The sequence below is a fragment of the Vigna radiata genome, chromosome 1 (genome assembly GCF_000741045.1).
Source record: "Vigna radiata var. radiata cultivar VC1973A chromosome 1, Vradiata_ver6, whole genome shotgun sequence".
NCBI lineage: Eukaryota > Viridiplantae > Streptophyta > Magnoliopsida > Fabales > Fabaceae > Vigna > Vigna radiata.
Window position 1 is genome coordinate 7,817,517 of NC_028351.1, and position 27,701 is coordinate 7,845,217.

The following is a 27,701-nucleotide window of genomic DNA, read 5'->3' on the forward strand; positions in this document are numbered from 1 at the left end:
GAAGTATTGAGAAATATGATTGAACCTAGAATTGAAATTGAATACTTATTGGATGGAATTGAGATGTTTGTGAATGCATGAGAATGAAATGGATATGAATTCTAGTCTTGACAAATTGTAAATACACTATGTTAAATTCCTTGCACACCAACTNTTTGATAAAATACCAAAAAGAGTTTCTTGTGTTGTTTTTGTGCATTTTGATGTCTAATTGAGTTATAAAAGGAAGAATTGTCATGTGTTGCACAAGTCCCTTGGGAGAGAACAATATTTATCACTTGCTACGCTGCAACCGGTACACTTACCGTTGGTTTTACTGTCTCAACAATAGAGTATCCTTAGAGCATGCTATGGATGGTGGTGACACAACAACATAGACTAAATATATATCAATATTGTAGATAATTTTGTAATAGATTTAGGTTATATATAAATATTTAAATTCTATAGTTATTTTAAATATCTTATACTTTATATCTTAGTTCATAACAATTATACTTTATCATATTTGTGATGTTACAATAAATATGTAATATAATAAGTTGATAACTTAGTTCAAAAACATAAAAAAAAAATATAACTATTATATACATACAATTCGTATTTTTTAAATTTAAACACATTATTATATAACTTCAATTTTAAGTTTTGTGAATCAATATTTTTTTAGTGTTTATATTTAGTTTTTAAATTTTTATATTATTTTATTTGGACAAGTCTTTTTATTTATTTATTTATTTCATTAAAGTATACCTTTTACATATAGAAAATTGAAATCTGATAAACATAAGTAAAGAAAATTAAAAGGTAATAAGAAAATTTATTAAATAAACAGATAATTAATAAAAAGATTTACTAAGTTACAAGTGAAAAATCAGCTGAAATAATTTGTAGTTTATAAGCTAATAACTCCTAAAACTATTTATTTTTAATTTTTCAAAGACAACAGATTTAAATTTCATAAAGTAAATAAAAATACTTAAATATAGATAGTATTTTTAAATAAAATTACATGTTTAAATAAAAAAAAACATATAAATTTTTAGAAATAAATAAAAATAATAAAGAGTTTGATATAAAATGTTTTATTTAAGAAATATTGGTAAAATTATTAAGCTAGATGCGTGAAATAATTGAGAATGGATGGTTACAAACAGTATATAAAACATGATGCAATGTGATTCACAAATAATTTTATCTCTATATTTAAAGAAATAATAAAAGAACTAACTTTGACTTTCGATCTTAAAAAGGATAAAAACGAATTTGGATTGAATAGGAAATTTGAATAACTTATAAAATTAAATAAATGTATCTAACTAAGCTTTTGGTGTCATCACTTTTATTAATTAAACTTCACTTTTTGTTGTTTTTTTTTAAATCGGTCTTTTATTCTTTACACAACAAATATGAACCACAATGGAGACACTGAGTGTCTGTTTTTTTAATCAAAATAATGCATTTTTTTATTTACTAAAATAAGTAATTTTTAAAAAATTACAAATAACTTGTGTCACTTTGTTACACAATTTTTTTTTGTAAAAAAATTATGTTAAAGTAACGAAACTTGAATAAAAAATAATTTTAAACTAAAATCGTGTTAAAATAAGATAACTTTAATTTAAAAAACACTATAAATTGAATATTATTCGTAATGAAATCATATACCTTATCACTACTTATCCGTATTCATAATTTTTAAAATTTATTTATTTTGATAAATTAAAAATATCCAAAGGCTGATAATTGTTTTTGAAAAAAGAGGTTTTAAGAAAAAATAATGGAAAACATAAGACTCACCCAGAAAAAAAAAACGTTGAAAGTTAAACTAGTAAATAAATAGTGTCCACTTCCAAACAACTCCTTTCATCATTTACACATATTTATTAAATTATTATTAATAATATGATATTTGATAAAAAAAATATGTCAGGGTTTAATTAATTTGTTTAAGAGTATAAGTAAGTTAAACGACACAGAGTATGATTATTTTATGATTTAAATTAATAAAATTATAAATAATAAAGAATGATTATTTAAAATTTATTTTATAGATTAATAAAGCTATAGTGCATTTATAATAAGTTAGATATAGAAAATTGTTAAATTCAACATAACTTTTTCTTCTAATTTACTCATTCAACTTCTCTTATTCATATATCATCATCATAACTCATTTAGTACATTAATAATAAATTAATAACATGACTCAACAATACACAACTCAAATAATTTATCAATATGTATGACTCAATCAAATTAATTAAAAAAAATTATCAATCATTTTCAACAAGAATCAAATATATAAACAAAACATATTTTCGTAACACCACATATAAACACAATTCCATAAGTTCAATCCTCGTCTTGGGACCAAACACTTGTTATTTATTTATTTTTTCAAATTTTTGAATTAGTTGTTATTATTTTATCCAAGTTCACCTCACAAATCATTGTATAGATTAGAATATTTCTACATGATAAGAAATCATTCTTAGTAAATTTTTATGTGTCTCTTTTTCTTTGGTTGATTGAATGAAAATGGTTGTATGCTTAGTGATAGTGCTTTGCATATATATATATATATATATATATATATATATATATATATATATATATATATATATTTAACAAAAATGAATATTTGTTAGTTCATAATAGACGGTATGTTTAGATTCTTAGTTTAGGTATAAATTTAACCTTTTCGTTAGAGTGATGAAGTTTTAAGCTTAAGCTTCATTTAAAAAAGTTGAGAAAAATGAGATTTGATTATTTAGTATTTTTTACAATAGAAACAAAATTACGAGTTTTGTGTTTCTATGTAGTAAAACATGTGAAATTGTAATATTTTATTTTGTATGGTTAGTTTTAAAGATATTATGTTTTAGTAAAAGTATAATATTTTAGTAATTTAATCACTTTAGAATTTTATTAACAAAGTAGTAGTGATTTTGAGATATATATTGTGTTGCTTTGATTTTTGTTATTATATGAAATGAGAGAAAAATATTGTGTTAAAATATTATAAACACAGTAGATTATAATCTTTTATTATAATACATAACATTATACGACTTATGGTACATGATTATTAATGTCATAGAAACTACAATGTTAATATGGATTTGTATATAATATATATTATAGTATGTATGTTATATATAATAAGTACGATAACCGAACATTTTTTATGCGTATGGAATAATAATACATGTTGGTAAATAGTTTTTTTTTTTTTTTTTTTTTTTTTTTTTTTTTTTTATAAAGTTAAAGTCAATAGGATGTAATGTAGATCTATATTTGTTTGGTTTTTGATTAATGTTAAATAATATAATAAATTTTTTCTTAAGGGGTTTTTGCTCTAAAGGTAATTTAATTTTGGATGGTAAGTTATGTAGAAAAGTTGTGTTGATAATTAAATCTTTTGATTTTAGTTTACACAGATTCATTGTTTTTGATAATACAAGAGTAATTAATTTTTAATTATGTGTTATTGTATGATTAACTAAAAATTGAACGTCACATGTTATTATTATATATTTATAAGTTTGATTATTATATTTTCTTTTAAATTAATTTATTTTTATATTTATCTTTCTAATTGTGATTTTTATCTATGATGATCACATGACTTATGTTATATACATGACTTATGTTATATATGAGATAATGTTGCAGATAATAGTTTATATCCACATCAGTCAAGAGTTTCGAGATTGCTTTAGAAGTGTATTTTATTTTATTTTGGATAAATTTTAATTATTGATTATTTAAAAGAAAAATTATTATTTGAAATAAATTTTATTGTGTGAAACATTTATTTGATAAAATAATTAAATGTTTAAATTTTATTTTATTATGCAAAATAAATACATTTAGAATAAGAGAAAAAAAATCATAAGTTTTCAATAGCATCTAAAGGTTTTAATGTCATCTGAGCTACTATAATTGAATGTGAAGATAGTAATTTGATTCTTTGAATCTAATTGGTACCTATTTAAAATCCTCTCGTTCAATTTAATTATTAAACTACGATCCATCAAATCCCAATAAACACAAATCAATTCAAATATATCCCATAAATCACATTTTCTACACTACATCAACCCTAATTCAACAGCATATCAGAACACTAAAAAATTATCATACCATCAACCCACATTATTCAGCTCAAACATAGAAAAATGAACATAATTTAAGAACTTACCTCAAACGGTACATGTAGGTTTCCTCAACAATTCTACAACCCTCCACCTAGCCATGAAATCTATATACCTATAAAAGATTATATATATTAAAGATATAAAGACATGACTATGTTCACGAAGAATAATGGTGTCTTCACTTAAGGGAGAAGATTTGAAGGAGAATTATTAAATGAATTTAAGAGTATTATGTGTTATTTTTTTCTAAGGATTTGAAGATGATTGAGAATGATTTTGAAAATAAAATTTGTATACAATTTGACGAATGCAATAAATAAAAAAATATATTTTAATTGATAGAATTCGAAGATTACTAAAATATATTAATAACATTTTTATTGGTAAAAAATGTTAAATAATAAAATAAAATTGAAATTAATTAAAAAAATAAAATAAATTTTATTTAAGTAAAGTCAAATTATTTTATTTAAAATAAGTATTTGAAGAATATTTTTATAATAATAATAATTTTTAAAACAATGAATCTCGTAATCTAAAATAAGTATAAGAAGAATTTTGTATAATAATAATAATAGGATTAAATATGTTTTTTCTCCCTTAACTTTAAGTAAAAATTGGAATTAGTTTTTCTTCAAAACTTTAGCTTAATTTAATTCCTCAACTTTAGAAATCTATAAATTTAGTCATTTTAACCAAATTTTGTTAACTTTTTTTGTTGTTTCAAACGCATTTCTTAGTTAACATTGAAGCAAAAATGTGTCAAACAGTGTAAACAACGCAAATGCTATCATGAAACGTGCTTAAAACAGCAAATAAATATAACAAAATTTAGTTAAAAGGACTAAATTCATACATTTATAAAGTTGGAGGACTAAATTAGAAAAAAAATTTAAATATAGACTAATTCCAATTTTCGATGAAAGTTAAGGGACAAAAACATATTTAAGCCGTAATAACAATATTGTTTAAAACAATGAATCTCCTAATTTAGCGCCCTTTCCATGCTTTCCATATCACTCACTATAAGCCAACATGATTTTAATATCAAGAGTCTCAAACGACATGAAATAATTATATGATATTATCTCTTTATGAGTTTAAACAATCATGGGATTAAGAAAATAATTAAAAATCTTAAAAATTATTAAACTTTTTGGGACATAATTCTTACTTCAATCGCATAATTTGTATAGTGACAATCAAACTACTATTATTGGATAACACTTGAAACTGATCTAACACTTCTTAATAATATTATGGGTGTTTTAATTTTTGATTTGATGTCATGAAGTGTTTTAAATAAATTGAGAAATTCACTTATAATCAATTCAAATATTTAACTAATCAATTGAATCTAAAGTCAAGTATTTCCTTTCTTTTGACCTAAAATCATTTAAAAATATCAGAATCAAGTTTTTAACAACTAAAAAAATATTTTTAGCATTAATATTAATTTTATATTCAAAGATTATTCTTAATGGAATACCCAGAATCAATACGTAGAACATAGTTATTAACGTTATAATAATCTCAATTCTTGATATACCACAATAATAAACTATAAGAAATCTTCAATTTTTTTGTATTGTTGCACAAAATTAGAATACATGTTTTAAATAATTAAAAATCTTGAATGTTAGAAGCACGACGTCATTTAGTACTAACATGTTGCTATTTCAAACAAATCAATGGTTAATATTCATTTCGTTTAGTCATATAAAACTATTTTAGTCATAAAAAAATAAGTTAAAAATAAAAACTTAACACTTATTATTTAAATTTTTTTAAAACAAAACTACTTGATATGTACTTGATATGCGAGAAAGAAAAATATATATATAAAATACAAATTTAATGCTACACTTATAATAGATGTTGTAAAAACCAAATTTTGATACAAATAAATTACTTAAAACACTAAATTTAAATGTAAATTTAGTAAAAATATATATCACTTCTTCTTTTATATGATACTAATAAATTTTTAAACTATTATTCAAACATTATTTTATAAATTAAATTTATTTTTCAACTTTAAAAATATGGAACGTAGTTTTCTTTTTTATTAAATTAGTACTAAACTAATATTTTATAAAGATTTGGTTGAAAATTTTCAGGATAAAAGATTTGATAATAAATATTTTCATTATTAAGAATGAATGTACAAATTTTCTGAAAAATCATATCAACAAAGGCCTTGTTTCGTTTTTATAAATAAATTGTTTATAGATCATTATCAGTTAATAATACTATTGACTTTTAACTGGATATATTTACAAATACATGTAAAGAAAACACAAGAAAAATGAAAAAGAAAAAGAAGAAGAAAGGAAGTAAATAGTGGCAAACCGTTTTTATAAATTAAATACAAAACAAACAGAATGAAATAACTGCTTGAATTAACTATAAAACTAGAAAACCATGAATTGAGTTCATCATAATTAAGCAGTAGAAAATGGGCAGAAAAACAACACTTAAGTGAACCACCAAAGTCTTTGGTTTGTTGGACATATTGTTCTACCTGTTATTGGATTGTTATCGGATCATCCATTAATATTTAGTCTCACACTCGGGATGTATATATTTCGGGGTGAGGGAGGTATGTTGGAAGTCTCTCATCGACTAAAGATAAGGCTAATTTATAATATATAATTGAAGTGCAAACCTCACCTTATAAGCTAGTTTTGTGAGGTTGAGTTAGGCGTAAACCCACTTTCTAATAAAAACACACATCCTTGCAAAGTTATGTTAGAATGAATAAGAGAATTGGCAGTGAAGATGATGACTGTGGCTTAGTTACAATTTAGCAGCAAAAATAATTATGAACATTAATCGGTTGCATTTATATGAGATTATTCATTTCATCGTATAAATTAAGAATTGAATTTTAAACTTAAATAAAATATTTAAATATAATTTATTTTTATAAAATTTGTGATTAACTGTCAAATCATAATTGTTTAGTGAAAAGTACAAAGACAGTCAACTAAAGAATGTCAAATAGTGTTAACAAAGTGAGATATAAACCCTAAATCCTAAATTAAAAAAAAATGTTAACATATTTTTACTCTCCTAAATACTGCTAGTGCTGCCACGTTGTTATTAGTGGGTTTGTTGAATGATCCTATTGTGTTGATTAGTACGAAAATTGTGATAATTAAGAAACATTTTAAATTTTAATTGTAAATATATGATAATAAGACAAGAATTCCCTGCACAATTGTGTTGCAAAATCATGATAAAATAGTTAATACGTAATAACAAAATTGCTAAATAAGAAAAATGATAGAGCAGAGAAGCATGAAATAAAATATTTTAATAAAGATAATAAATATAAAAAATAAGTAGAAAAATTTATATGGCAAGAAATGATAATATATATACATGTAACAAAATAAAATAAAAACAAAATGACTGCTCTGCCCCTGTTAATATTGTGTGGAGTAATAGCCGACTACGTGTTCTGTTCTTGCTTGCCATTCATTCTAAATTGTTAGTTTGCAAATGGCAAAACCCAACCTGTTTTGTATAATTTTTTGAAAAATGGTTTTTTAATATTTTTTTTAACAACTTTTTCCAATAGTCTATGTAGTTGGTTCGTTTTAAATATACGAATCAATAAAATAGTGATACATAGTTTTATTTTTTCTTTTTATTTTTTTTTTCATCTTCTTCATACTCCATCTTTTTCTTCCTGTTCTTCTTTATTCTTCCTCATTTTCCTTTCACTTTCCTTCCTTTTTCTTTCTCGTCTTCTTACATTTATTACTTCAATTAAAAGTATGGAGAAACTTGAAGAATTAAGTTTCATTACAATTAGTACACATGAAAACAAAACTCAAATTAACAAAAAAATTTCACTTTTCTCCAATAAAATTAGCATAATGGAGGATGAATAAAAAAAGAAACAGAACATGAAAAAAAGACAAAAGAGGAGGAAATACGTTAAAGAATTAACCCTTTATATTGCTCTCTTATGAACTAACATCATATAAAAGATGAGTTATCATTTAATATGACACCAAAAAAGTTAAGTTTGTTAACTAACTTTCATCCACCTTCAGACAACTTTAATAGATGAATCAAACTTTCAATTCAGAGATTTTAATTGGACTCTTTTTGTAAGATTAAAATTTGTAAGAATTAGTATAAGATTTAATTTATGTAGCAGATTAAAAAAATTTACTTCTAAATTTACTCTCTATTATCTCCGAATTCATTCAAATAAACAAAAAAAAATTATTTTTGAATTCTCTCAAATCTACTCAATTACTTCCTCTCAAATCCACTCAACAAAGCCTTAAGGATTAAACAATAATATATAAATGAATTTCATTAAGGTTACTAACTTTCTTTAAATCTATTAATTTTGAACGTATGAATTATAAGTATATATATATATAATTCAATCTTCTAAAATTAATTTAAACAATAAAATTTACCTTCAATTATATATTCTAAATTTATTTTATTTCTTATCCATAATACATCTTCAAAGTCTTGATAATAAGAGTATTATGTCAATAATGTATACAATTAAGATGTTGGATAGGAAAAAATGACTATATATGCAATATGTTATTAACCTTTGTTTTTGTTTGGAGAATATAGGTTAAACTTTAAAGGTGTAACAGTTGGGGATCTAAGTGTGAGTCTAAGTTTCACATTGGATAGCATTATACGAAAATGAAAGATCCATTAATCTATTGTGTTAAGGTTTTGGATAGAAAGTGATGTCAATCCTTTATATAGTTAGACTCAGATGTTATTAATATCACTGTAACCTAGGTATCTCTCTATCAGTTGTATTGGAGGAAGATCTCGAAAATTTTGATAACGATGATAAAGGTGTTACTAAAGAAAAATAACCATTCCATAGATGGCCCATCAAGTAATTGTTTTCTTCTAGTCAGAAATGGCAACTGAATAGAGCTTTTATTGGTACTGCAGCTGCAGAAAGGAGGAGAAAAATCTCACTACTACAGCTATGATGAATGATCACAGTACTAGTAGATAACAGATTCTTCTTGGTGGAGGCATTCTTTTTTGTTTTGCATGAAAAAATCACTTCAAAATTTCTGCACTCACATCTCGCAAATAACACACAAAATAGCAGAAGCTGCTGAACTTTGCAGTATGGTAGGCCCTCAGTTCATCAGAAAACCTACCAAATAATTAACCAATAATTACACTGTATAACTCCTTTTTCTTTTTCCAAATATTCCACCTTAACAACTTAGTAAGACAACTGAGTCTTTTCATAACGACGATGATGATGACAAGAAGCCACTCATTCATACAATATTTCTTATAGTAAATTTTTTTAAGTATTATACCAATTTTTGTATCAATTCAATGTCTCTGATGATGAGAAAAAGTTATCTTTCTTTCATCTGTTTTATATCTGTCTATCTCTTAGTATAAATTTTTTGTGTAAAAATTCTACATAAATAATTGAATATAGTTTCTTTAATGACAGAAGGACCATTTTCTGATACAGGCAATTTGGACCATGAAAATTAAGTTCTTGGAATTATACGTAGGTTTTTTCAATTATAAAATTTGTTTCAAGATAAAATTAAAAAAAAAAAAGACAAAAGAGATTGTGAGGTTAATTTCCTCTATTAATACTTCAAAATTATAAGATTGATTTAATGGTAAAATTAAAAAAAAAATTATAAATTCAACTCTTTTATTAATATAATATTTGCCAGGTTCCTGGTGAAAGTTTCAAGAGGATTTTATTACTATGTTACATCTCATATTTCTTATTTTAGTAAGATTACACAATCAACTTAAGACTCAAAAAGATCGCACTAGGTTGTCTGGTTTTCAAGGAAGTTTCACAATCTTTTCAAAAAGTAAGATTGAAACAAATTTATTACATAATTTTCATTTGGGTACAATTGTAAATATTTTCACTTGCCAAAGACATCATTCTAGGTGTTTTTATATTTGTATGTTGTTTCATTCAACCACTCCAGAATCACATGTTGGTACCACAGAATCACATGTTGGTGTCTTCTCTTCATTCTTCTCTTTTACCACTCCTTTCTTTTTTCACTTTGCAAAGATTTGGAATAGTAATTTTTTATATAGTTCATGATCAGCAACTTAGATGAATCTTATGCTTTTGAAGAATAAAAGGCATGAGGTAGTTCCGAAAAGGGTTATGTTTTTTCTTTAGGTTTAATGTGTCAATAGGTCTTTATTTTCGCTCAGAATCTCCAATATGTTTCTTTCTTTTTTGGTATTAAAAACGTGACTGAATTGTATTTTTTTAATTTTTGAATTAAAAAATAAAATACAGTCACATTTTCAATGCCAAGTAATAAAAAACTACACGATCAACATATCCTTCTTAATTGTGTCATCTCAATTTCACGAAAAGGTCATATTTGATTCAATTTTAAGAAAATAAAGACTTAATTGAGACGCCGAAAAAGAAGGGGACCTATTCGAAATTATGTGCGAAAATAGAGACGTATTGAGACACTAAACCTTTTCTTTATTAGATTAAATAATATTAAAAAATAGACTCTTGAAATATTAAAGAATTTTGAAAATAAAAAAATTATAAGTCTTAGAAGTTAATAGTGTAAAGACCTAAAAAAAAATATTTTAGAAATGATAATAATTTAAAAATAACGAAATTTAATTATTTTAATATTAAAAAGTTTTAATATAAATAATTTTATGATAAAGGAATATTATTATTTTAAAACATACAATTTTTTATAAACTATTTACGTAGAATTCTCGTACTTCTTTCTATTTGCTTAGAAGTAATGCATATCTGTGGATGGATTTGTGTTTTAGACTGCATTTGTATGGAAGAATTTGGAAGCGAAGAAAGGCAATTATTTGCTGGATTTGTTGACTTTTTATTCGATGTTGATGTGCTCAGATTTCAGGGTATGTAAGGGAAAAAATCATTTTTGCCTATTGAACGATAACCGAGGTCGTTATAGTTTAGTAGTGATTGAGAGAGCCTTCTCAAGTCAACATTGTGAGTAATCCATTTTACCACCCTAACCGACTTCAACATTTTTTTTTATATAGCTGAAAACATATCTAAACTTATTTAAATGAGAGAGAGAGAGGTTATCTTTAACATATTATCTATAATCTAAAAGACATGAATTTTATCATAAATATTTGAGAGAAAATATTAGAAGAAAAAAAATTAAAAAATATTATTTTTATAAAATAAAGTTTGTTTATATAAAAGTTAATTTATAGTTTTAAATTATTTTATTTTATTTTTTACTTTTTAATATGCATATAAATAAATTTTAACTAATTAAAATATTCTTTTTGTAAAAACTTTATTAATTATTTAATTATTTTTTTATTCTACTATTTAAATATTTTTTATAAAAAAATATGTTATTTATAAATATCATTTTATAATGTTATTACACTTAAGAAGAATTTGGTAATCTTCATTTTCCATAATTAAAACATTTTTTTAATCTATATCAGTCAAATTCTACACAAGCTTTCGTAAACTCTAATTTCAAATTCACTTTTAATCACTTCGAAATTACTTAAACAAAACACACAATTTATTCTCAAATCTCTTCAAATTCATTCGTTCTCTCTTCCACAAATGAACACACCATAAGGATTTTCGCTCCCTGTTCATCTGTTTGGAGATTAGAGACTGCCTAAATGATCTTCACAGCGAGATCTTCAAGTTTAACTGATCAATTTCTACAAAAGAGTAAATTAGTTTATGTTCTTTTCTCTAGTTTTCACATTTTCAAATGCATGTGATGATTGATTCTATTACATGTGTCATATGAGTCTTCCATTAGGTTATCTACTAATTAATGGTTCTAACGGCGTACCTTGATCATAATTTTGTGGTTTGCAAGCGTAGATAGATTTCTTTGATATGTGAGAATTGTTTCGGGTTTATAAAATCGTTCGGACGATTAACGGGTAAGGGAAGCTAACTAACACTTTTTCATGTTGTTGATGTTTTAATACATGGTGCTGCATGTTTGATTTAGTCAGAAATTGATAAATTTGTATGTGAAGCTGTTGGTGTGATTTATGTTGAATGTGTGCTTGTTTTGGTCTAGAATTGGTGGTATAACATGTAATTATGTGGTGATTTCCTATTGAATGAATTTCATGTTGGTGGTCTAAGTTTATGCATTCCTATATCATCATACACATAATATGCATTACTTATTGTGCTAACTGATCGGCCATATTACTGAATTGAGTGTCAGAATGTCTTTGATAAATACATACTCGTACGACTTGGACAAGGAGTAAGAAAAATAAACAACATAGCTTAGATTAAAAAAGACCGTTAAAGAATTTTTCCGATTTTTAGAACACCATGAGAAATGTTTTGAGCATGAGAATCAATCCCTTATTCGAAATAATAACTTTGTTAATAACATTTTAAAAGTTATCCAGATAAATTTTGAAAAATATTAAAAAAATCATTACGCATTGGGATCTACAATGAGATAAACATGCTAGTAGATAAAGGAAAGAAATTCTTTTAACAACTCTTTTTTAACAATTTTTTGATAACGTATACGTGGCAGCTTGTGATGGATCTGTTTCAAATATTTTTTTAAAAATAAATTCAAATAGAACAGTAAAATAATGAGTGTGTCTTGTTGTCAAAAAGTTGTTAAAAAAATTGTCAAAATATCATTATTAGTAGATAAAATGAAAAACCAGACATATTTTGTGTGCAATAAAAAACACATTTGACTGCGTGCCCCCGTTTCAAACTCTACTTTACAAAACATAATTAAAAAAAACATATACTACTATATATTATACAAAGTAATTGTACTTAAAGTTCTGTTCATTTAGAAAAGATAGAATTAATGTCTTATATGGAAGTTGATTGAAAACTGCTATCCATGCAAAAAAAGAATTGCTAATTAATGTTCTGCAAAGTTTCTTTATTGCTTTGCTAATCTTTTCTGCATAATGATTCTCTGATGCTCTACAATCTTTTATACTTTCTTGTGCTTTTCCTAACTCAATGACCATATATACATTGATTATGTATGCAGTATTATGATTGATTGGATTTACTCACTGCATAATTAACTCATCCTAATGTGCTTAACCATTTTCTTAACTCATAATCTAGCACTTAAACTATAGTTAACCTTGTATATATCAGTTCAAATCTTGCTGTCAATGAAAAAAGTAATTATTCAATGATTTTGTAAGTTTATCTTCCAAACCTTGCACTTGCACTTGGTTAAACTGTTACATATATTTATAAAGTATATACTCTAGTCTGCATTAAGAAATTCCCAGAACTTATTACAGTTTTTTAATATAGAAAATAAAAGGGTGAAGATGCATGTGTGAGTGTGAAGGTGAAAATGAGAGAAGAGACAAAAATCCGTACAGTGATATGCATCAGAGAGAGAGAGAGAGAGAGAGAGAGAGAAGGTGTGGTTGGACAGCATAATAGACAGAGAAAAGGGTAAGGATAAGCTGAGAGGTAGAGAGGGGCAGTTTGGATTGAGAATTAGTGTGAAAGGCACGAGACAAAAGGAGACCAATAAATGAATGAGAAGGGTCAAGGGTTCATAACCCTCATGATCGTTACGTCGTTTTTCATTCTCTACTCCCAAAAATATACCAGAATTCCACGTTTTCTTCTCTTCTTCTTTCTACTTTTCTTCTCATTTCATAATTTCTCTCCCTAGATACCTTCACTTTTGTCCCATGTTACACCAACACCACACCAATCTCTCTATATCAACCAACTCATTTTCCAACAACAACGTTTTCTGCTTTAATACCATCCATATATACTATATGCATCAACTTTCTCTACTTTTCATTTCAAGTAGCTACGACTTACCATTTTTCTGTCTTCTCTTCATCACAAAAACCTCCTTGCATGCTACCTCTACACATTCTTACTTCATTTTCTTTGTTTTTGCTTTTTTCAACTTCAACACCATTCTACTATGCTCCATCGTTTCAATTCCCATTGCCAAGTGACAAGGGATGATGGAGACAGATAAATAAATCTATTTAAAGCACTCCCACTTTATACAGATATAACACACCCCTTTCCTTGTTTTAGCATATATTCTCTTTCATTACTTCTAATCTTGTATGTATATAAGCTCATAAAGCTATGCTACCTAGTAGCTTCATTCTCTGCTATTTATAACCTTTTTCTACCATTACCCTTGTGACCACACAAAAGGGAGAGACCAAAAACCCTAGCCTTTTTGCTCTCATTGCCTCTACCAGAATGTGGATGGTTGGTGACAATGAAGGTGGTGAGTTCAGTATGGTTGATCATTCTTTCAGTGGAAGGAAACTCAGGCCCCTCATGCCAAGGCCAATGATTTCTTCTAACACTGCACCACCAACAACCACTCTTAGCTTAACTCACCACCATGGCAATGATTTCCCTTCACAATATGATCATCACCATCTTGGTATTTATATAACTTCTCTCTTTCCCCAGTTGATATGCATTTGTTGTTTTTCCTTTTCTAATGCGTTGTTTTCGTTAGCCTCAGTGGCAGAACAAAACAAGAGAGAGCAGTTCAATGGTGCAGCACCTGTTGTTGTGAGCTCAAGGTGGAATCCAACCCGAGAGCAACTAAGAGCCCTTGAAGAGTTGTATAGAAGAGGAACAAGGACACCATCTGCTGAGCAAATCCAACATATCACTGCACAGCTTAGAAGGTTTGGTAACATCGAAGGCAAGAATGTGTTCTATTGGTTTCAAAATCACAAAGCCAGGGAAAGGCAAAAACGTCGCCGTCAAATGGAATCAGAGGCTGAAACTCCTGAGAAGAAAGAGTCAAGTAACATAACATGACACCCTCATGCCATTCTCAATTAATCCATAATCATTTAGTCATAATTATGCAGTTTTGTTTGTTACAGATCGGTATTATGTGTGTAGATTTTCTTTTTCTTGTTCTGATTGTTGCTCATGTCATGTTGTGTTGTTTGTTTTTCCCTTTGTCCACAGCTGCAAGTAGGGCAGTTTTTGAAGTTAAACAGACCAAGAATTGGACACCCTCAACAAACTGCAGTACTGTTGCAGAGGTCTAATAATATTCCATGTCTAATATCCTGATTCTGCTATATATATATATATATTTAAAATATATGTGTAGATTTGTCTTGTTCATTGACTAATTTATAGTATCTATCTACCTTACCTTAGCCTTTTTGTTTGTTTTTTAACTTGGGATTTGCTTAATGGTAAAAAGTTTATAAGCATGTCCATTAAGTGGTGATTATTAGCATATGATTACTAGAGATGAAGTTGATGTTGGAAATATGTATATTATGGAAAGACCTGCACTAGGTATAGGGAAAGGACCCAACAAAAGCTTCGTTTGTTGGGAAATGAAAAGAGCCTAAAAGCTGAATTCCTTCCCTTCTGTCGGCTCTGCTGTTATGCAATTTAGCTTTGCTTTTGGGTCTTGTGCTCATTCATGTCATTTAGGTCAGTAGTTTTAAGGGCATCCCGATATAATATTCTATCCGACTGACCAACTTTTGTGATGGAAAAGACAACCTTAGCCCTACTTTTATTTGACTTCTCTTTTAGACCATGCATGCATCCTTTAATTGAATGAATAGAAATTTGAATCACAATAATTGTTTATGATAAAGTTCATATCAAAAACCGTGCAGAATTCACTTTAACATTATCTACGTATATATAAACTTCTATTGGATGTGTTCTGTCTATTATATATATAAATATATATATATATATATATATATATAGATTGTGTATATACAAGTATATTTTTCTAGGAACTTGGAGTGCACAATTAAAAAATGTGCTAGCCAATACCTTTTTCTCCTTTTTGTTTTCTGGTTTTGATTTTTGACATAGAGATAGATACTGTGGTTTTCAATTTGATGCGTTTGCATGGCTGCAATTCAAATCCACAGGAATCTGATTCAACACAGAGGACTGCAAAAGCAGTGGCCGTAGAGAGTAGAACAGTTGGATGGCTCCAATTCGATGAAGGGGAATTACAAGAAAGAAGAAACCTTTTGGAGAGGAATGCCACGTGGCATGTGATGCAGTTACCTTGTCCTTCTCCTGCTGCACCTGTCACAAGCCTCATAAACAGCCCTCCTAACGCCTCTTCAGCTATTAGTATGGCTACTACAACAACTACAGTAACAACAAAAATGGACCCTAACCTCATAAAGACACATGATCTCAGCTTTTACATTTCACCCCAGAGGGAAAACAGTGTTATATACTTAAGCAGTAGCAGTAGTACTAGTGAAGATGATAACTGTGTGGAGTCTCAAACCCTTCAGTTTTTCCCATTAAGGAGTGGTGGTGATGTTAGCAGTGACAACATGAGGGATAAAGAGACAGAGATATCAGCTTCAGCAATGAATTGCAATAACTTTACCCCAAGCCAGTTTTTTGAGTTTCTTCCTATGAAGGAGTAATATCAGAGACACATGCTATGTTTGTAAAATGATGGGAATGTGTTTTGATGTTGTTGTTTTGTTGAAAAATGACACTGCTTTTATTGTTAGTTGTTAGATGATGTTATGTTTCAAGGAATTGGTGCTGTAATATGACACTGACTTTGAATGAAGGTAATGTATTTTACCTTAAACTGCATTTGGACTATGTTGGTTGAATCAAAACTTAGTATTTGATTTTAAGACATGAAAATGGGAATAAGATGTGACAGACTTGCGTGTTGGAACAATTATGATTTTTGTTCTTTGTTGCATTAATTTAATTCTGGTGGAGTAAGTAAGTAAACTTTAAAGTGACAAATGAAGAAATCACATCAATGAAAGAGAGTTGAAAGTTATTTGCATTCAAATAAACTTGTTTCAAGAACTATCTAAAAATTTAAACTAGTTTTACAGTTTTTCTTTGAAAAGATCTGTTTTATTGTTTCTGTAGACAAGTTCTATGACAGAAAAAGAATCATTTTAAACGTGTTTTTAGATTCTTGTGTATTTGAACAGTGAAAGTAGAAAAAATGAAAGCAAAACTAATTGTACATAGTCATAGGTTGCAGTATAACAAAGAATCCTCAACAAAAATTACCACGTTTGGGACCACAATGTATCATTACACAAAGTGAAAGGTATTAGGTCTGTAACTGTGATTGAAAAAGAACACATGATGTTTGTTTAAGTACAGTTTATGACATATATATCAGCCATAACGAAATAAAATGCATGATAATATAAACTCATAAAGATAATGTTGAAGACCAATGGATGGTAAAACAGTAGAGAAGTATCATTTGTGCATGATAATATAAACCCATAAATATAAATGATTGATACAATAGTACTCCCAGTTAAAAAATAAATCCAATAAACATTGTTAGAATATATTTTAGATCACATCCTTAATATCATATTAAAAAATAAACTTTAAATTTAATTTAATTTTGTTATACTTTAAAATTATTTAATGTGCGATTTACCTAATGAAAATAATTATATATATAACATCGGTTATTTAATTTAAGTATCTTTAGAAAATGATCACGGGTGAATAACGAGCATGCAATTCAAGATTTCTGAAAATGATTGACCTCATATATTGATGGCTTCCTCTTCCTCACTTAACTATTAATTCGTACAAGTTCAGTTCCTGGTCCTTTCTCACAGCATCAATTGATTCCATATATATATATATATATATATATATATATATATATATATATTCATACATAACCAGTGCAGTGTAGCAGGAACTGATAGCTTTTAAAGGTAACTGAACTGAACAAAGCAAAACAATCAGCAAGAGAATCACGTTCTGCTTTTGGAAACTTAGGGCAAAAAGTTTTTCACTTTTTTACTTGCCACCAAGGCTCATGAGAAGAATACAACTTCAAACTTGAATCCTGCATCCTTTTGCAGAAAAAAAAAAGTTATTATGTCTAACTCATTTTCAGTACTGGCAAACTAAAACTATGCTAGAGAAACTAACATGAGAAAAAGAAACTAACTCAATTTCAATATTTGTTGTATAGAGTTAAAACATTGAGATAAAGCAACATAGTTTGTGTTTTTGGAAATAGACACTAGGCATTATGGTAGTGGGGTAAAGCAAATTATTTTCAACTGGGACCAGATCTCATATATGGAGATGGTTTTAGGGGAGGCTCGTGTATAGACTTCACTATACTATTATCTGTCAAAAATGGATTACTGAAATATCAATACGCCATAAACGATATTCAATTACTTAAAGTGATGTAGGAGAAACATTCTGAGTTATGACAAAGTCATATGGTAATGAAGGAAAAATGACAATGGTGGGAAGGTGACTACATGCATCTTCATTCAAATGAAAAGTTGTATAATATGGAACAAAATCAAAGAAAGAGACATCAACAAACATAAAATACCTATAAAGATTAAAAGATAGACATTGATACCTTTTTTAGAACAATGATATCCTACAAAGACACATTTGAAGGAAGAATGTTTATCTTGACTAGGTGTGACGTTATGTACAAATGAGCCAAAAAAACACATAATCGCATCTAATTGTTAGTGAAAAACGACAAGTGCACCGATCACACGTAGTAATTAATAAAAAAAAATTCTTGCATAAGGACTTGTGTAACACATGATAACTTTCACAATTCATAACTTAAATAGACAATAAAACTCACAAAAATACAAAGAATTTTGTTTGTATTTTATCAAATAGTCGATGTGTAAAAGAAAATTTAACAGAATATTTACAATTGTTAAGACTAGATTTCATTCACTTTATTCTCATGCATACACAATCATTTCAATTCCATATTTAAGTCAAAATCAACTCACAAGATTATTTAAATATTTATTTATAGTGACTTTGAGCCTATGATAAGTTCTTAAAGTCCAACCTCTTAGATCATCAACAACCATGCTTTAAGTTCAAGAATCTTAAAGATTACTAATGAATCATGTTTCATCCTTAGATAAAAGCTCCATTAGACAAATAATTTTAGTTCTAGGTTTAAAAGACATTTCCCAATGCACTAAGTAGCTGCTTCGAGCTTCATTTGTACTCCCTATTCGCTTCCACATCTCTCATTCATAGATTCTCTCCCTAATTAACTATAAAAGAGGGAAAACTAACTATAAAAGAGGGAAAACACTATAGATGAAGATTGAAACCTTAAGGAGAATTGGGAGAGCTTCACAAAGCCTAAATAGCTTCCAAGGGCCTCTCATGATCACTCAAAGTAGAGAGAAAGTGTGGAAGGAAGAAAATTCTCTAAAACCTCTAGGAAAATATGAATAAATACTCAATTTTTACATGTACATGTCTACGATGTCACCGCTCAGTGTCATCTCAACACTACTGAGCATTATCAGTAAAAATACAAACTAATGGCCTTTGTTAAACTGGTACTCAAATCATTATGCGTGACCTTAGTGATGCCCAACGTAGTAATTTGCTTTAAATTGATCTTTTCTTGTCCATGACATGCTCCATTGAGTTTTTACATGTTTTACCCAATTAGAATTGCTTTGCATTAATTTATTTCGCACACTTAAACAAAGATATTAGAGGTAAAACAAACATAAAAAAAACTAAAATAAAAAATAATACAAGAAACACTAAACTTGAGGATAAAACCTATGAAATAGTTTATTTATTCATGATAATAAACACACAAAAATAGGTAAAAATTGAACATGTTGTAAGAACAACATTCCCCTAAAATAGGGAGGAAGATGAAGTGAAGAAGTGTTCTAAGTAGTTTCAATAAGATATTTGTTTTTGCCTTCAACCACTCCGTTTTATTGATGAGTATGAGAACTCAAAGTTTAATGAAAGATACCATACTATTTCATGAATTACTAAAATTGGTTAGAAATATTAAAAACACTTGTGGTCAACTCTTTATTAGCTAAATCTAAATACATCTCAAATTATCATCAATAAAAGTAACAAAGTATTTAAAACCAAAAGGAGTAACAATACTAAAAAAAGCCTAAAATAACAAAGTAAACTAAAAAAAAGGAAACAATACTCGTTTATTATGAATATTAGGAAAATAGAGATAAATATGTTTTCCTTATTGACATGACTCATAATTCAAAGTAGATAAATATTTTAAAAACTAACACAATCTTCTACAATTTCGTTAAAATAAGATGTCATAATTGAGCATGAATCATCATTGAATAGATTCTTGATGCACATACTTATGGTAATGTATAAAGAAACAAATTGAAAGCATAAGGAAATTGAATAGATTCTTGATTGCTTAAAACATAAGGAAATTATAGACGGACCTATGAAATACCAAATTGAAAGCGGACAAAGTTCTTAAGACTTTAGATTAATCAAGAATGAGTAGAAGAAACAAGATTACACATGCAACGGCACTTGCTTCTTCCAAAAACAAATTAGGAACGAGAAAGAAAAAATGAGTCGAAACTTACTTGCTCTATAACATAAATTGATTGGCTTGAAATTTAGACCTTGTCGCAATGATCAATTAGATGACTCAGGAATAAAACTCCTAGAGGAAATAGAAAACTCTAGAAATGTTTTAAAACAATGAAACTCATTTATAACAAAAACTATTTATAACTAAACCATTTAATATTAAAATAACTAAGTTTTACTATTTTTAAACTATCCTCACTTCTAAAATACCACTTTTTTTGAGATTTTACAAATTTAATTCAAAATAACTAAACCATTTAATATTAAAATAATTAATTCTTACTTATTTTAAATTACTTTAATAATTAAAAATAAAATAATAATCATTAATCATTAATAACTTTTAAATAATAACTTTTAATCATTAAAGTAATTTAAAATAAAATAGTAATCTTTCAATTCTATCAATTAATATATTTTTTTAATCTATCAAATGTATTTCATCACTAACCCATTTTTATAAACTTTTATTTCAAATATATCTATTTTTTCACCATCTTTTTCTATATCCAAATTACTTCATTTTCATCTTTCTTTCCTTTCAATTAAAACATTAATCTATCAAACATACCTCATCACTAACCATTTTCATAAACTTTTATCTCATATGCCTTAATTTTTCACCCTCTGTTCCTAAATCCAAATTACTTCCCTTTCACCTTTTTTTTCTCTCTCAAATCTATCTTAAAATATCAAACACAAGAAGAGAAAGTTAAAATAAAATTATGTAATTTTCTTAAATCATAAATACTTTATTTATATTAAAAAATTTAACATAATAAATAAAATAAATTTAGAATTTCTAGTACCAAAAATATAATAAAAAATCAATAAATATTCCCTTGAAATTTTAGTGTTATTTTGTTGCTTATGAGTCTATAACTAATTTTTGTAATTGAAAAATTTAATTTTTAATGTAATTAGTTATATGATTAAATATATTGATTTATTTAAGATTGTTATTACATGGAGTTAGTCTTATTTTAGCGTCTGAAATTGAATACGAAAATTATTTATTGTTTTCAATTTTTTTTAAGAAATTGTATTTTCTAAATATTATTACAAAAGAAGATAATAATAATAATAATAACAATAATAATAATAATAATAATAATAATAATAATAATTTTAATGAGTTAAAATTCATTAACATACTTCTCTTATCTATACCTATATATTCAAATAATAATTTATAAAGCGATAAGGCTTTTCAAAACAAAAGTATTATATTTAATTTGTTTTTTCTTTCTTTAAATATTGAATAGCAATAAATGTAAACATTCATTTGACTTTTAATATATGTAACGGTTCAGTTGCTATTCTGAAGAAAGTTAAACCATATTAAATAGCAATAAATGTAAACATTCATTTAACTTTGTTATTGTAAAATTTTCTTCCTCTTACAATTCAATACCTAATTTTAAACTTAAATAAACCAAGTTATAAACATTTATTAAACTTTAATTTAAAATGATGGTAATACAATTCTATTATTTGATTTTAAATTAACAAAATTCAAATTAGTTTTTCTACACAACATAAATAATATATTATTTCAATTCAAGTTTTAGATGGTTTGGACGGGATTTAAGTTTAATTTAGTTTCAATTATTTAAGTTGTGATAAGATTTTTTAAAATAAAAATATTGTGTTTAAATATTCAATAGAAATAAATATAAACATTAGTTACTAGTTTAACTTGTGTAGTTGAGATTAAACCCACAATCTATCTTATCATTCCTTTGTCATTGAATCACCCTCCATATTAATTTTTTTTTTGTACAATTCTCTTCTTCTTACACTTCAATATCTAATTTTAATTAAAAAAAACAAATTATAAATATCATGTAAACTTTAATTTACAAAATATGGATTTAAAATAGAGTAAACTACAATTCAATTATTTGATTTTAAATCAATCAAATTCAAATTAGTTTTTCTAACAAAATATAAATTGTGTTATTTCGATTCAACTTTTAGATGGCTTGAAATGGATTTGAATTTAATTTAATTTCAATTGTTTGGATTGTGATAAGATTTTTTAAAACAAAAATAATATCATAATTTGTTTATGCAAAACTAATTCAACATTTGGCACATCTTACTTTTAAAAGTGAAACAAATAAAATATGATAAGTAACAACTTATTCTGTCAGGTATTTTTTAAAATAACCATTTAAACCATTTTAAATATTCACACGTTAATTATTCAAATTGGTGTTTTTAAGTTATATTTATAAACAGTTGAACAAATTATATGTATTTTTTTAGTACATGTTAAAAGGTAAGTGAAAAATATAATATAATAAAAAAGTATAACAAATTGTATTAAAATTTTCACGTGAATTAACATATACTCATACAAAAATATCAAATATCATATAAATAAACAGTACATGTAACACTTTTTTTCGGAGTGTCACAAGAAATTTTTTTATTTTATTTATTAAGAAAATTGTCGATTTATATTCATATATTACATGAATTTACAAAAACATCATTATAAATTGGTTTAAATTCTTTAGTTGTTCTTATTTGTGTGAGTTTTTCACAGTTTGATTTCCGACTTATTACAATCCTCAATTGAGTCCTTAAAAGTGTTAATTTGAATCAATTGAACCCTTACCGTTAAATTTATTTAACGTGTTAAGTTTTGACATAGGTAAGAGTGTGATGTGTCAATTTTTGAACACATGGCATGGTGAGAGTTGAAACGTGAAATTTGGCAACTTGTAAAATTATAATAATATGGAATTTTGAAAAAACAAATTGTAGGACGGAAACTAAAGATTTAAGAGAAGCCAAAAACATATTTTTTCTCAACTTGAAAAAAAAAATCAATTCTAATATAAATGGTCTCTTCGTGCCCAATTCTTCATCTTCTCCAAACAACCACAAATGTTGCTCACAGTAACTCCTGCTTATATATGTTAGAAGTGGGTTTTAGGCCTAACTCAACCCCACAAAACCGGCTTGTAAGGTGAAGTCTGCACCCGACTTATATATTATAAATTGACCTTATCTCTAGTCGATGTGAGACTTCCAACACACCCCCCTCACGCCGAGGTATATACATCTCGAGCGTGAGACTAGATATTAATTGGTGGTCCGATAACGATCCAATAGCGGGTGGAACAATATGCCCAACAAATATCGCTAGGATGGGCTCTAACCATAGCTTTGATACCATGTTAGAAGTGGGTTTTAGGCCTAACTCAACCCCACAAAACTGGCTTGTAAGGTGAGGTCTGCACCCCACTTATATATTATAAATTGGCCTTATCTCTAGTTGATGTGGGACTTCCAACAATATCACAATGCCAAAAACTACAAATCTGCTGATTACAAGCCACTTGTGCTCGAAGTTATGGTTGGCACCAACAAAACATGACTAGGCTCTTTTTCAAGTTGAGAAAAAATATGGATTTCTGAGAAGGGATTTAGGGTTCAATCAAACTGAATTTGGGATTAAAAATATGAGAGGAATTTGGGATTTAAAGTATTGGGATTCAATTTGGAAGATGAACGAAGTCGCAATTTAGGGTTTCTGGTGCGAAGAGATTTGAGGCTTTCTCTAATATTTATCTAATATAAAGATTTCCTTAAATGTGGTATTGTTTTAGTTTCATGAATCTATAACCTTATTTCTTTTCATCCATGGCAGAGTTGAAGACAGAACACGAGAAGAAACAGAGGATGTTGCCCGATGAAGACAGAAACCGCAATTTGAACCTCTATCTTATCCAAAGGATGAAGAAACCTTTGGAATTCTCTCGCATCTATCACTATGGGTCCTCCAAATCGCCTTCGTTTCCTGAAACTTTCACATTCTCTTGAACTACCAATGCTGAAAACCTTGAATCTCAGTCGTGCCGCTTTCACCGCAAGGGACGGTGATGAGTGCATTGAACCCTTTTCATCCTATTTCTTGTTGAATAGTTTGGCCCTTGACGGTTGTGTTGTGAGGAAGTGTTTCACGATAAAGGAGATGAAGCGAGGACCTTCGTTTCGCGATGATGCTCATGGTGACGCTGTGATTTTGGAGCTTTTGCGCTACAAGTTTCGAGATTTCACGGTGGCTCTGACGAAACTCATGATGGCTTTTTCTTGCGGTGGCATGAGGGTTTGCGTGATGAACTCTAGTGACTATATGAAAAATTGGAATAAACAATCAGAGAGCTTCACAAGCACAATACTCTCACATCAGCATGCCACGTTTCAAAATATTGACACATCAACCTCCCACCTGTACAAAAACTTAACCCCATTAACTAAATTTAATGATAGGGGCTCAATCGATTCAAATTAGCACTTTTAAGGACTCAATTGAGGATTCTAATAAGTCGAGGATCAAACTAGGAAAAACTCACCTAAAATTTGAATAAAACTCCCATCATCAATTCCCTTTCTCAAAAATCATCGACTCTGGAATCATCAGCATTCCTATCTGAGCTCTCGTACAACGACACAAGTTATATGATCATCGCACAAACACAAACACAAACAAGTAGAGGTGAGCTAACATGTAACGAATGATTCATCCAACATGCATAAATATATTACTATACATAACGATAATCAGATTATTATGCAATAATTATACTAAACGTAATCATTACACCATACAAATAATCATCATCACATCATACAATAATCATACTAGACACACTTATCTTATCGTGCAATAATCATATACCATACACACTCATCCCATTATACAATAATCATACCAGAGACACTTATCCGGATGATACATTGATGTGCGGTCACGGGAGGTTGTGCACTTGTGGTGACCTCCACTTCTCTTTACAAATACACTTCCAATTAATACAACACTTCATGTCATCCATAAGGTAAATTTGTTAACACCTATACCCAAAACTGACATATAGACTAGGATCTCTTGCCCCTCTCACCACATAACTCATCCTTATCTACTTGAGGCTGGATGATTACTAAAGTATCAGGATAACCTCCAACAAGGACCCTCAACATCAACGTGTACACTAATTAAATTACAACCACAAAGTCTCTCCACGAGATCCTTGATCAATATCACATCATGTTCATAATCATCAACCCATTCATCATATGATACATATTTGATTTAAAATTATGTTCATAGCTTAACATAGAATAATGTTCAAGTCAACGATACAACCAGGAATACCAATCAGTAGATAAAATTACTCAAAATTCTACTCAATGTAATAAAATATTATTAGCTATTTAACCAATAATTATATTTCGTAGGATGATTATTCTTATTACAGCCATTAATTGAAGATCTGACCAATCAAAATAGCTAATAACATGTTTAGAACCTACTGTGAAAACTTTAGTTCCACCCGACGGTTAATGAAGTGGAAATCTTTACCTAGCTGACTCAAAAACGAGATTTAAGCTGGGATTAAGTTATCTAATAAATCCAAAATTATTTTCTCTATATACATCCAGTTACAAATCTAAGCGGTCAAAGTGAATAAATATGTCTTAGGAATAAAATATTAAAATTTTAGGTTAATCTAATAATTAACTAGGTTGAAATTTGAGTTTTACCGAAGTAACTTAAAAACATAATTTGAGTGATTTTCAGATCTAATCCAAAATGCGAAATTAATTACTCTAAGCATAGTTATCTAATTAAAACTCTAAACGTCAAGATGATTTAATACGTCTCATGGATCATATATCAAATTATCAGGTCAATTTTATGGTAAACAAAATGAGAATTAAAGTTTCTACTAAGGTAACTTAAGGACAAAATTACAGTGTTAATCAGGTTACTCAAAGATGCGAAATTTATTCCTTCAAATACAGATCTCTAATTAAATAAAATATGAACAGTCAAAAGGAAGTAAGATCCTTCAGAAATCATATATAAAATTTTTAGCTTAATCTAACCATAAATTAAGTGGAAATTAAAATTTTACTAAAGAAACTTTGTGACATAAATAAAGTGGTGGTTAATTTATTCAAGATTGCAAAATTCATTTCTTTAATTACAGACCTTAAATTAAAATTTTGAAGGGAACATATATCAAAATTTGAACTTAATCTAACGGTAAACAAAACGTAGATTAAAGTTTTTTTGTGATAACTCTAAAAATGAAAAATACGAAAAACATAGTCAATGGCGATCGAAATCTATGGAGGTAAATATTATTTTCTTGATTGAAGATTGTCTTCTAGAAACCTTAAACATATGAGAGTTTGGTTGGTTGCTTGCACCACCGAAGATTGCTTTGTCTTTTATTTTAATATTTTTTATTAATTAATTTATTTATTTTATAAAAATATATTTTTAAGAAATGTATTTTACTATATTTAAACTCATGACCCAAGTGTTACACGTATTTACCATCTAAGCTACTGTATATTTTTCTTAACTTACCACATAACTTAATCATATTTTTTACCCTTAAATTATCACTACTACTAATAATATTTAGGAAAAAATTACATTTTATTAAGAAATGAATATTTTTTTATGGGCTTTACCGTACACATATTTATTTATTAAATAAAATACTGAAATATAAAAGGTAATTAAAATTTTCTAAAACATGTAACTATAATTCCTATGTTATTTATGAATAACATTTAAAATTAATTTTTTAATCAAATTGTTAATTATCTATCTTAAATGTAAATTTAAATTTTATAAAATTATACCTGAGTAACTGACGATAAAATATACGTTTATTAAATGTACAGTTAATTTTTTAATTAATTTTTTTATATTAATTATATATGCGATAAATTTTTAATATGTAATTAATTATATAATTAATATATATTGACTATTCCTATTATTAACATATACAATTAGTATATCATTATATATCTTTAATGTATATCAATAAATAAATTATATACATTAATGTATAATAAATCGATATAAATAAAATCATTATATATATATATATATATATATATATATATATATATATATATATATATATATATATATATATATATATTCGACTTAAATAATTCTTATATTATATACATATCAAATAAAAAAATTAATAAAGAAATAAAATAAAAATTATACAGATAATTTATTGAACATGTTATAAATATAAATA

At 26.9% G+C, this 27,701-nt stretch overlaps 1 protein-coding gene across 2 annotated transcripts; it reads left to right on the forward strand.

The window, feature by feature from the left end:
• The first annotated feature begins 13,576 nt into the window (after positions 1-13,576).
• LOC106768306 (WUSCHEL-related homeobox 1-like) lies at positions 13,577-16,868 on the forward strand. 2 transcript variants are annotated; one of them, XM_014653381.2, is made up of 4 exons: positions 13,577-14,620; positions 14,699-14,995; positions 15,166-15,242; positions 16,107-16,868. In XM_014653381.2, the coding sequence occupies exons 1-4, from the start codon at positions 14,431-14,433 to the stop codon at positions 16,623-16,625; spliced, it is 1,083 nt and encodes a 360-aa protein (XP_014508867.1). In that variant the 5' UTR covers positions 13,577-14,430; the 3' UTR covers positions 16,626-16,868. The 2 variants fall into 2 exon arrangements, with proteins under 2 accessions (XP_014508867.1, XP_014508872.1); XM_014653386.2 differs by having other exon boundaries at positions 14,705-14,995.
• The last annotated feature ends 10,833 nt before the right edge of the window (positions 16,869-27,701 follow it).

Coding starts and splice junctions, on each gene's coding strand:
- LOC106768306 (XM_014653381.2), top strand. CDS start 14,431: ATGTGGATGGTTGGTGACAATGAAGGTGGTGAGTTCAGTATGGTTGAT. Junction 14,996..15,165: donor TCCTGAGAAGAAAGAGTCAA/GTAACATAACAT, acceptor CTTTGTCCACAG/CTGCAAGTAGGGCAGTTTTT. Junction 15,243..16,106: donor ACTGCAGTACTGTTGCAGAG/GTCTAATAATAT, acceptor TCAAATCCACAG/GAATCTGATTCAACACAGAG.